The sequence below is a fragment of the Somniosus microcephalus genome, chromosome 6, assembly GCF_052327205.1.
Source record: "Somniosus microcephalus isolate GS21.2 chromosome 6, FLI_Smic_1.0, whole genome shotgun sequence".
Classification (NCBI taxonomy): domain Eukaryota; kingdom Metazoa; phylum Chordata; class Chondrichthyes; order Squaliformes; family Somniosidae; genus Somniosus; species Somniosus microcephalus.
Window position 1 is genome coordinate 203,277,641 of NC_140992.1, and position 17,320 is coordinate 203,294,960.

Consider the following 17,320-nt stretch of genomic DNA (forward strand, 5'->3'; position numbering starts at 1 on the left):
ATATCAGGGGCGGATAACAAACAATTGACTCTGGTGAGTATAGGGCTGCGTGAGTCTGGAGGAATAGGTTGCCCGTCGGGGTTTCTTCAGGGAAAGTGTGTTGGAGATCTCGTTCATGTCTCTTTGTGAGGATACCTTCTACCCTTGAATAGTCGAAGCTGCTCATAGGGGGCAGTCCATTTCTTTTCCTTTCCTGGTTGGACTTCGGATAACAGCTTTGTCCTTTGGTATTGGTAGTTCTGTTGCATGGTCCTGCAGTAACAGACTTGGTCACCTGGCGTCGACAGACGTAATCAAATTTACACTTGGTCCAATGGCATGGCAATGTTCCTCTGTGTATGTATCTCAGCATTAGCGAGCGGTGGGGCTGTCTAATAAGCCCAATGTAGGTGTCCCAGTTGATCACGTTCCATTTCCCGAACCCGCCTGGGTTATCATCATTGCACCGAAGCACGTCTCCGTGGCATAGGTGGTGTACCCGCTTGGGTTGGTTCCACCGGCATGTTCTCCTTCTGGGCTGTTGAGTTATTCCAAGGGTGATCAGGACACTGATAGAGAGGATCCACAGCGACGTCTGCATGGCTGGTCGGCGCGGCACGTCTGTTTAGGGAGAGATTTCTTGGAAGCAAGAGAGGTTAGCATTCTTTAAGTTTCTGGCATAGCATTACTGACAATTTTACAGTGGTGGAGGTGAACCCAAGCACTCTTTCCCTCTACTTTGGCAGCAGTTGGGGTGGTGAGTAGGACTTGATAGGGTCCTTCCCAACGAGGTTCCAATCCTTTTCGCGTCCAATTCTTGATTAATACATACGCTCCGGGCTCGACCTGGGATGGACTGACTATAGGAGGGAGGTCGATGTAAGCAGCGCGTACCCAGGAGTGCGAACTTTTCAATGCCCTGGTTAACGACAAAATATAGTTAGTCATTTCTGCCGTCATGTGGTGAAAGTGGACAGTCTTTGGGACTTCCTGGTTCCACGGGGTTTTGAGAGGTCTGCCATATATGATTTCAGCAGGGCTTAATCTTGCTGCACCAGCCGGGGTAGTGCGTATTTGGAACAAGGCCACGGGGAGTAGTTTGAGCCATGTAGTTCCCGTCTCGGCCTGTAATTTGGCAAGTTTATTTTTCAAGGTCTGATTAGCCCACTCGACCAGTCCAGCGGCCTGTGGCCTGTAGGCACAATGTAGCTGCTGTTGGATGCCCATTTGAGTGCAGAACTCCTTGTTTACCAGACCCACGAAGTGAGGGCCGTTGTCTGAACTTAATCGGTTTGGAATTCCGTACCTTGGAATAATTTCTCTCATTAAAACTTTTACAACAGTGGAGGCTTTGTTATCCGTAGTCGGGTAGGCCTCAATCCACTTACTAAATACATCAACAATAACCAGTACATATTTATAACACTGACACCTTTCTAATTCAATGTAGTCCATCTGGAGGGTCTCAAAGGGACCCGTGGGTAACGGCGTCTTACCCGTTTCACAAGGTATGCCTTTTCCCGGGTTATGCTGCTGACAAATGGGGCAGCGACTGCTAATACCTTGAGCCAGAGCTTGTAATCTAGGATGCCACCATGTAGCTAATAACGTGTCACTAGTGGCTCTGGCACCACAATGAGTTGCAAAGTGTATACATTCAATAACCCATAATGCTAGCTCATCTGACATACAAGTTTGCTCGGCAGGGGTGACCCATAATTTAGACACACAATCATATGTACAACCGAGCTGTTTCCACAGTCCCTTATCACGGTCAGGAGCGTCCTCCTGTAACTTAATGACATCTTGGATGGTTGGCATTGGCTTTTCCGAGGGAGACTTGCTTTTATTTGAGCTTTTAGTCTGGCTCATCATTCTAGGCACAACCACTCGTTGTTCCTGGGATGCTTCCCTTGCTCCCTGGTCAGCGCATCTATTCCCTATATCTACTGGGGTTTGTCCTGCTGTGTGTGCGGAGCACTTTATCATGGAGATCTGTTTTGGTAGCGTGAGGGCTTGTAGCAAATCAGATACTAATTTCTGATGGGATATCTGTGTTCCTGCAGAGGTTAGGAACCCTCTGTTTTTCCATAATTGTCCGAAATCATGAACCACTCCGAAGGCATATCTCGAGTCTGTATAAACGTTAACCTTTAAGTCCTTCCCTAAGATACAAGCTCATATTAATGCAAACAGTTCTGCTTGTTGGGCGGAATACGGAAGATCAAAGGCGGCAGACTCCAAAGTATTACTGTCCTGATCTACGATTGCATATCCAGAAAGTCTTTTCCCAAGGGGACTGACGGACGCACTTCCATCTACATACATGGTTGTGTCAGGACTCTGCATTGGGGCATCAGATAGATCCTCCCTGATGGAGGTATCTTCCTTGATTAAAAATAGACAATCATGTCCTGGGTCTGTTTGTTCGAGGGGTGGTTCTGTGAGAAAACATGCTGGGTTGATAGTGGGGCCCATGGTTTTACAGTTATTCCTTCGTTCCCACACTCAAGTCTTAGTTGAAATGCACATAACAGGTCTCTGGCCATGAGATTGCAATCCAGCCCATTTGTGATCACGAATTGGTGTTTCACAGACTCATTTTGGAATGCTACTTCAACTGGTTCTGATATCGGGTACTGGCACACTTGTCCTTGGAATCCGGACAGGCTTTGTGTCTCCCCAGATTTAGGGAGATTGAGCTCTGATCGGACAGATGACATAGCAGCTCCGGTGTCTACCAGAAACGTATGTCGGCTCCCTTCAATCAGCAGGGATAGAACGGGCTCCTTGTCCGACTGGAACCCGTTCGCCACGAGGTTGGCTAGTCAGTACTGGGGAAACGGATTATTCTGGGAGAAGTCTGTATATCTTCCTCGTCCCCGATTTCCCTGCCAACCTCCCTGTTGTCCTTGCATGTGGCCCCCTCTTCCTTGTCTTCGGGAGGGACATTCCCTGCTCCAATGGCCTTGCTGGCCACAATTAAAACAGGTATCTGACCCTGCTTGCCTCCCTCCTCGTCCTCTATCGCCGAAATTTTGTCTTGGGGGAGCGTAGGGTGGGCCATAATTAGGGACGGTTGGTCCGTTGGGATGGCTGGTATCTCTGTACCCTTGTCTATCAACCCACCCTGGGACGCAGTACTGGGGCTCCGCCTGATATCCTGTCACATCTTGGGTGGGCTTTGGCTCTTCCTTTTTTATCACGTACTCAGTCTTGACCTTGACCTGGGGCTGACTCTCCTGACTCTTACTCTCTTTCCAATAATATTTCACTGCCCTGGCCATCTGGCTGGGACTATTCTCTGACCAGTCCATATTGTTAGTCTTAATTGCTTCAGACACCGAGGTTGGTAGACAATTTATCAGGATAGCACAGTATTGCGGCGAGTTTGCTCCGTTCTGGTAATTAGCATCTCCTGACTGACTCCGATATACCTCAGAGAATCTCTCTAGGAATTCCTCTGCTCCCTCGCCCTTTCGTGGTTTAGTATCCAACACCTTGGCTATATCAATGGGTTTCTGCAGGGTGGTGGTTAAGGCAGTGAGTATGGCGCGTTCACGAGCAGCACTCTGTGCGTTTTGAGCCTCTAATGTGGCATGGTCCTCAAAGCCTAGGTTAACCAAAAACCTTGCATGTTCGGCGGGATTCAAGATCTGCTGTACTAACGCCCATAAGTCTCTTGATTCAGCATTATAGACGAGTATAGTAGTCCGGAGGAATTCTACAAACAAGGTGGGGGATTTCTTCCTATCTGGCATCCCGGCTAAGATAGCCATTATCTCGTTAGGTTTCCAGGGGTAGAAGATACCTATGGTCTGGGGGTTATTGGCGGCCACTGGAATATTTGCGTTAAAGGCAGGGTTAGGCATTTGTCTCACCGGCAACTGCCGGGGTGTCGGTTTATGTCTGGCGGGTCTCTCGGTATCAGATTCTGATTCCAGGGATGACAAGTCGTCTCCTGAATCTCCACTGTCAATGTCACTATGGTCCCGGCACTCTAAAAAGGACCTTAAAGCCTTGAGGGTACTCTGGCTCTGACTCTCTAGTCTCTGACTTTGAATCATCTGCCTTTGATTTCTCCGTTTTCGTGACCTTGATGGACGGGGTTGGGGTGGGGAGGGTGTCGTTGGGGGCCGATCATTCTTAGTCCTGAGTCGGGTGTAAAAGGCAACAGGGTCGGTATACTGGGGACCCGGTTGTTGGTCTCCCATCTGGACCGGCGGGGGATTATTTACTTGAACCATGACTGACAGCGGCGGGGAAATGGCACTGGCAGATACTTGAGGTGTCGGCGCGGGGGTTTGTGCAGCTGGTGCGGGTGCCACCGGGGGATAAATGTTAACGTACGGGGGGGGAGCGTGGGGAACAACCTGAGCCCTGTGATTCCATTCGTCCAAATCATCATCACCATCTCCCTCTGTCAAGGCAAGGCCAACCATTGGATTACGTAATCCACTCTTATCAGCCTTTCCAGGCTCGCTCGTGGTCTTTTCAGACTCCTGTTTTGAGCGTTTCTCATGAGCGCATTCCTTTTTCAATACCTCTACTGATTTGACTACCCCTCCCCCTGTAAGTGCTATTCCTAATTTTAAGGCATTATCCTGCCAACTTGCTAACAAGGAAGTTTCTTTCAGTTCCTGACAGTACTGTCTCCATAGGGCAATTAGTTCTTTGGCTGTGGTACCCCTGTTACTTTTCCAAATTAGTTCTTGAGCCTTTTTAGCGGCATCTAGATTCTTAGTTCCTCCTAGTGGCCATTGATCACTTCCTAATTTCTTATTCAATCCTCCCGACAACTGTCTAAGTTGCTTTGCTTTGTCAGGATGTTGTTCACAAAGGGTCTGTAAGGCGCTACCCGATTCAGTCGTGGTATCTAAACAGTTGCCCATCTTACTCCCCTTGTGAACTTTACACAGTCGCGTTTTAAACTTGTTCAGAGCCTAGGCGGGCCAAGTGATATACGAGGTCGACGCTCTTTACCTGACACAAGTGCTTATTTCTAAGTTTACACAGTTCCTAGTTATTCCCTCAGTACGTATACTGACCCTCAGTGATATCCGATCACTGACCCTCAGTGATATCCGATCACTGACCCTCAGTGATATCTGATCACTGACCTAATCACCTATCCCTTCCAGTATTTGCCAGACTGACCTGGATCTCGGCGGGACACCACACGGGAGTTAGCGATTGGCCGACTCGTTGTCAGACTGGCGGAATCAGAGGAAAACTGAGGTAGTACAAGAAACTACTTACATCGGGGGCCCATTTCCTCTCTCCACGTCCGAGACGATTCAACTCTTAGTTCGCGAACTCTCGGTGACTGTCCGTTGAGATCCCACTTCTGACACCAAATGATAGAATGGATTCTTTTACCCTCAGTCTGGTTCAGTAATCACTGAGTCGAATGCAACTGGAGAATTCAAACGATTTATTTTCCGCGGAGTCTTACTCTGAAATGTCGGCACCGACTCCTGCAAGAGTCTGACGAACCCAACAGAGCAAGCAATTTGTCATACAGTGTGCTACATTATTATACTTGCATTTGAGAAGACATTAACACCTCGTACATTCCTGCACCAATCCTGAGCTGTGCACGTATACATTTAATTTGATTTCCTGGCCTGGCAGTTTGAAATAAAGAAGTCACATTTAACTGAATGGGTTACAGCTAAGTAAACATCCTGGTAATGTGTTCATGATCACCTAAACATTATGGTAATGCATTTGCAATCATGGTAATGCGTTTTCTGATCGCCTATTGTCTGTATAACTTCTGCATGCTGCCTTACATTGTTCCTACCAGCAAGGTGTGACATTGTGGGCGCCAGCCATATTAGCAGCCAAAGATCAGTTTAGCCTTTTTATTTTACTTCTTGCTGCCTTCACAGTTTCTTGTTTCTATTTCCTTGACCTTGGTATTCTCAAATGAACTAGTATTATTTACCGAGGGAGAACAATTGTATGATAACGCGAGACACGAAATTGTACCAGTACTAATGAACTTAACCATGTTACAATGGCCAGGATATTGTGAAAGGTTTACTAAAACTAGAGAATTGTATGCATATATGATAAAGAATGTAATTAACCAAGCTACTGATGCGACAGGGGCTATTCATTTTAGGCGACATGCTGCATTCCACCAAAGGATTAAGAGGAGCTTAGGAACCGATATACTCACGGGAATAAACATGGGGACATCATTCATTAATGCCCTAAATATACAAGGAGTCCAAAGTGGTGTGGAACGACTACAAAGGGTAATACAACAGATTTAAGAGAAGGAAACTGGTTTGGTTCGACAAGGATCAAAGTTGGGAGGGCAGACGATACGGAAATTACTCGAGGGAATCAAGGTTATAGAGGACCATGCTAGCATTATCAACAAACTAAACCATAGAGATGAGGAACAGGCAAAAGACGGGGTAGGGAGAGGCTTGTGTCAAGCCTATGGCCAGTGGATCACTGGACAGTTAAAACACAATCTGGCACAAATACAGCGAGGCAAGGTACCAGACTGGATTAACAGCACACAGCTCTATGGCCTGAGCCAGAATCCAGGCCTTCTGAGTGCTTGCACCCTGAAAGGAATGACCAGAGTATATCCAGTGATACAAAAATGTAAAGCAGAAGTGACAGGTATGATAGGCATGGTACTCCTGATACCAGTGGTGGGACTAGACACGACTCCAAACCCACAGTACCAGGTAACAAACATAGACATAGTGAGGGGTGAGGCATACCTCCAATACTATCCAATTAATACCTATGACATCAGGAAGAATGGTACTATGAAAGGAGTCTCCCTAAACGGATGCCACGGGAAAGGCACACTTACGATATGCCCACATCCGGTCGGAGAAGGCCCTAAGGATGAGTGCGGCTATAATAAGACAGAGGGTGTGTGTTGGAATGATCATATGTTGATCATCATCACACCTGCTCGGGATATAGAGGTGAAGGGGAGTATTGTATAACCACCACAGAGACTGAGTACCAATATAGTAACCTTGTATGTGCAATCACAATGCCTAACTTCTGCTTTACGCCAAAGATCCCTGTGACAATTGGACACACTAGATTGGTGTATCTACATTCAAGAGAGGAGATAAAACTAAATGTGCCAGATAGTCTAAAGGACGAGTTGGTTAATTATGAAGATCCGGTAGTGGCCCCAATACCCCGCCTGCAAGGGGATCTGCAAGAAATGAAAGAGGATTTAAGTAAGATGGTGAAACAATACATAGTGTTGCAAAGGAATCTTGGGGAATTAGAAAGGGACATAGAGGTAGAGCTACAAGAAGTCCTGTGGTAAGAGAAGCTGTGGGATTGGGGAATGAATGTCAACATACACCCATGGATCCACATCATTTCTCATATATTAGTGATAGTACAGTTAGTCATGGCTATAGGATGGAGAATAGCAGCATGCACCGCTTGTAAAAAGAAATGGACCAAGCAAAGAGCTAAAGCGAGTCGGAAAGAGCTGGAAAACACGAGTTTGCTCTAAACATGAAGGGTATGCAGGGCCTCCCAAACCAGCGCCTGATCACCGCATGGGGCAGGAGGCACAGCGATGCTTATACATGTGGTTTAACTTGGGCAAGGGCCAAGTACCAAAAGGGAGGATTGCAGTGGGGAAAGAGTTAAACTGATATCGCTGGCAGTTTAACTGAATGGTGTAATAAAGACCATACTTTGCAGTAGTAAGCTTTTCCTAAGTTGCTGAATTGGCAGTGGAGATAACATAGCCGGACATGGAACCATAAGAGGCCTAAGAGGATGTAAGTTCTGTTCTGGCAGGAAAGTAAAACAATGAAAGAGGCCTAGAGAGGCAGGAAAGGAGGACAATGAGTACCCCATCTGGCATAAACAAAGGTCATAGGTGCAACAACAGCTTGGGGCATAACGGCCGATAATAAAGACGGTACTTTAATGTAACGCGGCATAGGCAACCAATCAGTGAAGATGCATGTGGGCCGGGATCCAATCGGGTGGCAGGAATGAATTGTGCATGAGGTGGCCATGTGTATATTGTAATGTATAAGAGTGTAGTGTTTGCTGTGGCAATTTGAAAAGGTCTGGCTAAGACAGAGCAGGCTGTTTCCCCACCAGTGCAATAAAGACAACTTGACTATCGATCTAAAACCTTGTGTCAAGTGTTGGTTTAAAATACTCCACAACAACATAAAATTTACAGCACAGAAACAGGCTATTTGACCCAACTCGTCTAATCCAATCTTTAATCTCCACACAAGCCTCTACCAACTCTAATTCATGCAATTCAATCAGCAAAATCTTCTATTCCTTTCTTGTTCATGTACTTATCGAGCTTCCCCTTAAATGCATCTATGCTAAGCTCTATAACCACTCCATGTGGTAGCAAGTCCCACAATCTAACCACTCTCTGGGTAAAGAGGTTTCTCTAGAATTCCTTACTGGATTCATTAGGAACATAGGAACAGAAGTAGGGCATTCAGCACCCTGAGCCTGTTCCATCATGCAATGAGATTCTGGCTGATCCTTACCTAATTCCATTCATCCTCTTTAGCTCCATATCCCTTCATACCCTTCACAGATTTGAAATTATTAATTGAGCTAGCATTTACTGCTTTTCGTGTGAGAGCATTCCACACTTCCAACCTTCAATGAAGGAGTGTTTCCTAAGTTCTCTCATGAATGGTCTGGCTCTGATTTTAAGGTTAGGCCCCTTTCTCCTAGACTCCCCCACCAGTGGAAAAAGTTTATCTCTATCTATCCTACCAACTCCTTTTAAAATACTATTAGTGAATATTTTATCCTTATGACCCCCAGTTTAGGATTCCGCACAAGTGGAAACATCTTCTCTATGTCTACCCTATCAAACCCTTTCGTAATTTTAGAATACACTAAATGATTTTTTGTGGACAAATATTGGTCTCTAAAGCAGAGAAGGTGTTGAGAGTGAAAGATGGAAGATTATGGAAGGTTACGGACTTAACCTGACAGAAGTAAACTTGTATCACACCTGTTATTTACTTGCTCATGTTTTTGAGGGTGGGAGTAAAATAACAGTATAATGATATAGAAAAAGGCAACAATAACATAAACAACAACTTGAAAGATATACATGGAGTTTGAGTTAATATTGGACAAGAAGGAAGACAATGACCATGGACAGCAATGTGTTACAGACATTCCCAGAGGTGAAACTGAGCATCCCAGAGAAAATAATAGCATCCATTGCACCAAGTACTGAGCTAATAGACAGCCACAGTTGTAAGCCTGTATATATCACAGAGCGATAGCCTTAATAGTCAAAGCTCAGTTTATACCAATGATGTGTTGAATACAAACTGTAAATGTAACCTTAGGCATTGGACGTAACTTTGCTAAGTTGTAAACAAGTGAGCCCAGCATGCTAAGTTATTATGATTCACTTAATTCACAATTGTGCCTATAATTATCTAGTCTTTTTCATCGATATTGTTAAATAAAGTAGCATAGGTTAAAGCATCTCTGTGTATGTGTTTCTCTTTGAAGTTTCTGTCAAAAAGTAGGTAACTAATTTCACTCAGTATTGTACTGCGATGGTGATTGCAGAGGGTAATGTACGATGGCTCAAAGGGGTGCTAATTGAGGAATCTTATGAACCTTAGAGGTAAATGCTAGATTCCAGTCTACTTTCTCTGTATATGTGTTATGAAAAAAGCTGAATATTGGTGAAAAACACTTTAGTGTACATAGCTAGATATTGCAAATTCAAATAATATATTCCTCACTTAGTGGGGATGGGATTTAGTATTTATTCATTTCAAACTCTGAATCCTTACTATTAGTGTCATACATCCTGACCACTAACAACTCTCCCCATCTTTTGGCAATGTGACTGCATATATGTGCCCCCTCAGTGGCCCACAAGACATTGGGGGAGAAATTCAGTATCGCCATGTTTGGGGCGTAATACTCGAGCGGGCGTGAAATTTAGCGCCCGGCGCAAATTATCGCCACCTACTGCTAAATTGACCTGCTTCGCCCCAGGAGATGCTTGGAGCGCTAAAACAGGCGCTGCACGACTGTCTTAAGGTGCTAAGCCGGAGAAGCAAGGCGCTACCACCGAGGGCGGGCGCAGCGCAGGTGCGGCCAGTTAGCGATTGCACGCAGACACGCTGGCGCCGGTCAGCTCTTAAAGGGGTGGTTCGATCTTGGATTGCAGCCACACCCTACGCATCGGAGCCCTGATTCTCGGCCTGGACAGACCTGCTGCCACATTCTAACGCCTAGGACCATGGAGAGGGCCAGGGAGCGAGCGCAACGGTTCAGTGAGGGGGCCTTGCAGGTTCTGGTTGGCCCGGTGGAGCGTAGGCGATCTAGCCTGTTCCTGGACAGTGGCAGGAGGCCGCTGCCCAACGACTATCGCAAAGCTTGGAGGGAGGTGGCTCACAGAGTGACCTCCAGCAGCATGGTGCCTAGGACCCCTGTGCAATGCAGGAAGAAGTTCAACAACCTCACTCGGGTTGTCAGGGTGAGTACCCTTTTCAGTATCCTCTTCATCCCTGCATGTTCACCTCACTTTATGGCCAAAGGGTCCTGAAAGCCCCAATGCCCAGCACTCATCCAACACCTATGGGCCTTTCATGAAACGCACATGCACATTCAGAACTTTACACAATGTAAGGGCTATTCGACCATGGGAGGCAATGCAGCCAAGATCAGGGCTTCACACTGTAAGGGCTATTTGACCATGGGAGGCAGTGCAGCCAAGATCAGGGCGTCACACTGTAAGGGCTATTCGACCATGGGAGGCAGTGCAGCCAAGATCAGGGCTTCACACTGTAAGGGCTATTCGACCATGGGAGGCAGTGCAGCCAAGATCAGGGCGTCACACTGTAAGGGCTATTCGACCATGGGAGGCAGTGCAGCCAAGATCAGGGCTTCACACTGTAAGGGCTATTCGACCATGGGAGGCAGTGCAGTCATGATCAGGGCTTCACACTGTAAGGGCTATTCCACCATGGGAGGCAGTGCAGCCAAGATCAGGGCTTCACACTGTACTCAGAGCCCGTCCTTTCTCTTGCAGGGCAAGCTGGCCCATAACAGGAGGCAGCAGCAACGGACCGGGGGAGGCCGGCCTCACCTTCAAGCCCTCACTGATCTGGAGCAGCGAGTCCAGCGGATTATGGCAGGCCGGATGATTGGCCCCATTGCCACTGGAGATGCCGACCCTGTTCTGGACAGCAATGGTAAGGTCATCACCTATTTGACCTCTCTCCTTCCACTTGTGCCTCACACCAGCATCCTTTGCCACTATCGAACCAATACAGAGCATTGCAGCACTCATGCCTCCCTCGCTGCCGCCCTGTCCTCACGCTAAAGCCACTCTTGTACTTCCCTGCTTTCAGATGCTGATTCGCCAGGTGAGGAGACGGGCCCTCAATCTGCCACTGTGAGTGACTCTGAAGGTGAGGAGGAAGAGGAAGCTGGACCATCAGTGCCACCCTCAGCTGAGGCAGCCCATGGCCATTATGGGGGCACGTCTTCCCTGGAGGGGAGCAGGGGGGAATGGTCTGAGGAGGGTGAAGCTCCGGGGGCCAGCGGGCGGCAGCAACACGGGAGGGTTAGGGAAGCTCGGCAGCCTTCTCCCCGGAAGGAGAGTCTGGCCTCGAGTCCTGCTACAGTGAGCGCAGAAGAAGTGCGGCTCCTCGCTGAAATGAGCACCTAGGCGGAGCACAGGCACACTGAGCTCATGGCTGCAGTGGCAAGGATGCCAGAATCCATTGCGTTACTGGCAAGGCGTGTCCAGGACTTCGGCGCAGCACTGGCAAGGAGTCTGCAGGACTTCGGCGCAGCACAGGCAAGGAGTCTCCAGGACTTATGCCAGTGAAAAAGCAAACCAACTACAAAGTTCTGGGCCCAAGCCAAAAGTACCTCTGCGAGCGCTGACTCAAGGCAGAAACCTCTCTCCCTTTGTCTCTCTGCAAATCTCTCTCTCTCTCACGGAAGGAGTGGTCCAAAAATGGCTACCACAAAGAAGCCTGGAAGAGCCCCCTTTAAATAGCGCCCCCCCAGCCCCACAGCGACTGGGAACCGTTCCAGTCAACCAGTCGCTGGGAGCGACAGGCGGAAAGGAGGGGGGCGCCACTGAATTTCCGGCTCAGGGCGCCACAAGGGCACTGCACCATGAAATGACGTCGGGAGCTGTGCGCGCAGCTGAGCGGGCGTTGCGGTTTTGTGCCGCCGCTAAATGTCTGCTCAATTTCGCGAAAGGCACAGGTCTCGCCGCGCCCAGGCGCTAGCTGCCTCGCGCCCCACTTATCGCCCTCTTAAGGCGCTAACGGGTGGCGCAACCAACTGAATTTCTCCCCCATTGAGTTCTAGCTTGTAGTGATTTTCTTAACACCTTCACACACACACACACAAACCACAAGCATCATTGTATCTTATCTCAGGACAGGTTAACCAGTGACATCCAGTGTTGCAGCAAATTTCTTTGCAGATTTGGCAGCATTCACTAATTAAACAAGTGCCTTGCATGTGGGCTATGACACATGTGAACTTTTTTCATTGCACTAATATCGATGGAAGTTGAATAGTATACACACATTTAAGGGGAAGGGAGTAGAGCAGAGGTTCCCAAACTTCACTTATGTAATGTGGCTTTAAGGCATCATTTTATACAATGTGGCCTGTTTAGGCTCTAACTTGTTCCCTACACATTGAGCTGTCGTTAGGAACATCACTTATTTAACGAAGAGAATGGTACTGAGCAAAGGAGTTGAAATAGTTTTGTTTAATTTACACATATTTAACATGATCATTTCAAAAACAATGAATTCACTTTTCATGAGTTTATATAAACAGACAACTCATCAGGACAGAGATACTGAGTACATGCGGCTTGTGTAATACAGTACATATGGACAATACTTTCTATATTGGGCCTGAAGGGCCTGTTGTTCAGGAGCAGCAGCTACATTTGCCGGAGGTTTTCCCTTTACACACACAGCCATTGGCGCAGTTCGTGCATCCTGCAGGACAGCAAGAGCAGCAGCCTGAGAGAGGAGAGGGCAAAGGCAGAAATCAGGAACAATGAATTCGTTCAGTGAAACAGCCCCAGACCCTCCCATTACAGCACTCAGCTCCTCCCTAATAAACTAATCTGTGCCATATCTCCAAGTAACCCGCCTGAAGATGTCCCACCTCAGGACACTATGTGAGGGGGTTTGGGTGAATATGTTACTGTCGGTATCTCTCCAAACCTATTTCTAGTGATAAGTCTATAAAATCATCTCTTTCCGATGTCACTCTAAAACCCTTCTTTAACCAGCAGTGTTATCGCCTCCAGTCCCTTTAGATTGGACAATCTGATGGGAATTAAATCAGGTGAAATCATGGACCTTGTACTTTTCTATTCTGGTCCTCTCAGTTCTGCCCAGAACTATCCGTCACATAAATACAATGTGAGGAGCTGTAAACAGGCCCACAGTTACTCACTTTTCTGACAGCGTCCAGCTTTGCTGGTGGGACATCGGCAGTCGGAGCACCTGCAGGTTTTTTCACAGGAGCAGGATCCTGAAAACAGGAAAAACAAAGACGTTGAGTTAAGATTCAAACCCGGAGAAATGCCCCGGTGTGGAGGAGCCCCGGCTCTTTGTCCCATTCTGTTCTGCAGTTACTTTAATAAAGAGCCTGCCCTCTAATCCTGCTCCACCTCAGTGAGACTGAGCCGGGACACTGTGCTGAAAGGACTGCACTAGTCGCCACTCACCATCCAGGCAGACACTGGGCTTCGAGTCAGACATTTCACTAACTTCTTCTTCAGCTTCCAGCCCTCACCCAATCAGCGCTTCTCAATCTGGTGCCCTTTGCTGAATCGGAGCCGAGTTTTATGGGGTTGTGATCGGTGGGGAACCGGCTGCAAAACCGGGGAAGGGGCGGGTCGGTCCGGGCAGAATGCACCCGGGGCACTGAAGTGAGTCAGCGGATGAAGGTTTGAATTGCACCCGTCTCCTTCACTCACAACACGGCCCGAAAAGATTTCTCAATAACAGCAGTTTAGATCAGGTCATTTCTGATTCTAATTATTTACAGAGTGACTAAAAACAAACTCCAGTGTAGTTCAGTCTTTAAATAGCCAGGAAGTGCACACGATTCAAAGGTCACCTGTGCTCCTGGCTCCTCACACTGATTGTGCAACTGGGCAATTTTTTTGTTATTCGTTTATGGGATGTGGGCCAGCATTTATTGCCCATCCCTAGTTGCCCTTGAGAAGGCTGTGGTAGGCAGCCTTCTTGAACTGCTGCAGTGTGTGTGGTGAAGGTACTCCCACAGTGCTGTTAGGTAGGGAGTTCCAAGAATTTGACCCAGCGACGATGAAGGTTCGGCGATATACTTCCAAGTGAAGATGGTGTGTGACTTGGAGGGGCACTTGGAGGTGGCGGTGTTCCCACGCGCCTGCTGCCCTTGTCCATCTAGGTGGAAGAGGTCACGGCTTTGGGAGGTTCTGCCGAAGAAGCCTTGGCGAGTTGCTGCAGTGCATCTTGTAGATGGTATACACTGCAGCCACGGCACACCAGTGGTGGAGGGAGTGAATGTTTAAGGTGGTGGATGGGGTGCCAGGTAAGCGGGCTGCTTTGTCCTGGATGGTGTCGAGCTTCGTGGGTGTTGTTGGAGCTGCACTCATCCAGGCAACTGGAGATTATTCCATCACACTCCTTACTTGTGCCTTGTAGATGGTGGAAAAGCTTTGGGGAGTCAGGAGGTGAGACACTCGTCGCAGAATACCTAGCCTCTGACATGCTCTTGTTGCCACAGTATTTATGTGGCTGGTCCAGTTAAGTTTCTGGCCAATGGTGAACCCCAGGATGTTGATGGTGGGGGATTCGGCGATGGTAATGCCATTGAATGTCAAGGGGAGGTGGTTATACTCTCGCTTTTTGGAGATAGTCATTGCCTGGCACTTCTGTGGTGCGAATGTTACCTGCCACTTATCAGCCCAAGCCTGAACGTCGTTCAGGTCTTGTTGCATGCGGGCATGGACTGCTTCATTATCTGAGGTGTCGTGAATGGCACTGAACACTGTGCAATCATCAGCGAACATCCCCATTTCTGATCTTATTTTGCAGGGAAGGTCATTGATGAAGCAGCTAAAGATGGTTGGGCCTAGGATACTGACCTGAGGAACTCCTGCAGTGATGTCCTGGGGCTGTGATGATTGACCTTCAACCACCACAACCATCTTATTTTGCCCAGCCAATTGAGCATTTTCCCCCCGATTCCCATTGACTTCAGTTTTACTAGGATTCCTTGATGACATACTTGGTCAAATGCTGCCTTGATGTCAAGGGCAGTCACTCTCACCTCACCTCTGGAATTCAGCTCATTTGTCCATGTTTGGGCCAGGGCTGTAATGAGCTTGGGAGCTGAATGGTCTTGGCAGAGCCCAAACTGGGCATCAGTGAGCAGGTTATTGGTGAGTAAGTGCTGCTTGATAGCACCGTCGATGACACCTTCTATCACTTTGTTGATGATTGAGAGTAGACTGATGGGGCGGTAATTGGCCAGGTTGGATTTGTCCTTTTTTGTGGACAGGACATACCTGGGCAGTTTTCCACATTGTCAGATAGATGCCAGTGTTATAGCTGTACTGGAACAGCTTGTCTAGAAGTGCGGCTAGTTCTGGAGCACAAGTCTTCAGCACGATAGCCGGGATGTTGTCGGGGCCCAAAGCCTTTGCTGTATCCAGTGCGCTCAACCGTTTCTTGATATCACATGGAGTGAATCAAATTGGCTAAAGTCAGGCTTCTGTGATGATGGGGACCTCAGGAATAGGACGATATGGATCACCCACTCAGTAGTTCTGGCTGAAGATGGTTGCAAATGCTTCAGCCTTGTCTTTTGCACTCACGTGCTGGGCTCCACCATCGAGGATGGGGATATTCATGGAGCCTCCTCCTCCCGTTATTTATTTAATGGTCCACCACCATTCACAACTGGATGTGACAGGACTGCTGAGCTTTGATCTGATCCATTGATTGTGGGATCGCTTAGCCTTGTCTATAGCATGCTGCTTCTGCTTTATAGCATGCATGTAATCCTGTGTTGCAGCTTCCCCAGGTTGGCACCTCATTTTTAGGTACGCCTGGTGCTGCTCCTGGCATACTCTTCTACACTCCTTATTGAACTAGGGTTGATCCCCTGGCTTGATGGTAATGGTAGAGTGAGGGATATGCCGGGCCATGAGGCTACAGATTGTGGTGAAATACAATTCTGCTGCTGCTGATGGCCCACAGCGCCTCATGGGTGCCCAGTTTTGAGTTGCTAGATCTGTTCTGAATCGGTGGTAGTGCCACACAACACGATGGAGGGCATCCTCAGTGTGAAGACGGGACTTCGTCTCCACAATGACTGTGCGGTAGTCAGTGCCATCAATACTGTTATGGACAGATGCATTTGCGACAGGTAGATTGGTGGGGACGAGGTCAAGTAAGTTTTCTCCTCATGTTGGTTCTCTCACCACCTGTCGCAGGCCCAGACTGGCAGTTATGTCCTTCAGGACTCGACCAGCTCGGTCAGTAGTGGTGCTACTGAGCCAGTCTTGGTGATGGACATTGAAGTCCCCCACCCAGAGTACATTCTGTGCCTTTGCTGCTCTCAGTGTTTCTTCCAAGTGGTGTTCAACATGGAGAAGTACTGATTCATCAGCTGAGGGAGGGCGGTAGGTGGTAATCAGCAGGAGGTTTCCTTGCCCATGCTTGACCTGAAGCCATGAGACTTCATGGGGTCTGGAATCAATGTTGAGGACTCCCAGGGCCACTCCTTCCTGACTGTATACCACTGTGCCACCACCCCTGGTGTGTCTGTCCTGCCGCTAGGACAGGACATAACAGGACATACCCAGGGATGATGATGGAGGAGTTTGGGACATTGGTTGAAAGGTATGATTCTGTAAGTATGACTATGTCAGGCTGTTGCTTGACTAGTCTGTGGGACAGCTCTCCAAATTTTGGCACAAGTCCCCAGATGTTGCTGAGGAGGACTTTGCAGGGTTGACTGGCTGGGTGTGCCGTAGCCGTGTCCATAGCTGGTGCCGAAGTCGATGCTGGGTCATCCGTCTGGTTTCATAGCGGTTAGTTACAACTGAATGACTTGCTAGGCCATTTCAGAGGGCAGTTAAGAATCAATCACATTGCTGTGGGTCTGGAGTCACATATAGGCCGGACCAGGTAAGGATGGCAGATTTCCTTCCGTAAAGGGCATTAGTGAACCAGATGGGTTTTTGTGACAATCCAATAGTTTCATGGTTACCATTACTGTTACTAGCTTTTTATTCGAGATTTATTTAATTAACTGAATT

The 17,320-nt window shown here is 47.9% G+C and overlaps 1 protein-coding gene across 1 annotated transcript; it reads right to left on the minus strand.

Moving 5' to 3' along the window:
- Positions 1-12,739: 12,739 nt before the first annotated feature.
- On the minus strand, positions 12,740-14,056 carry LOC147116375 (metallothionein-like). The gene is made up of 3 exons (XM_085989509.1): positions 13,733-14,056; positions 13,459-13,536; positions 12,740-13,016 (listed from the first exon to the last, which is right to left on the minus strand). Exons 1-3 carry the CDS (start codon positions 13,764-13,766, stop codon positions 12,922-12,924), a joined length of 207 nt encoding a protein of 68 aa, XP_085845635.1. The 5' UTR covers positions 13,767-14,056; the 3' UTR covers positions 12,740-12,921.
- Positions 14,057-17,320: the final 3,264 nt, after the last annotated feature.

What these genes read in the sequence shown, in the direction of transcription:
- LOC147116375 (XM_085989509.1), bottom strand. Translation starts at nt 13,766, where the DNA reads ATGTCTGACTCGAAGCCCAGTGTCTGCCTGGATG. An exon ending in GCCCAGTGTCTGCCTGGATG is followed by an intron (nt 13,537 to 13,732) that starts GTGAGTGGCGAC and finishes TCCTGTTTTCAG; the next exon opens with GATCCTGCTCCTGTGAAAAA. An exon ending in AGCTGGACGCTGTCAGAAAA is followed by an intron (nt 13,017 to 13,458) that starts GTGAGTAACTGT and finishes CTCCTCTCTCAG; the next exon opens with GCTGCTGCTCTTGCTGTCCT.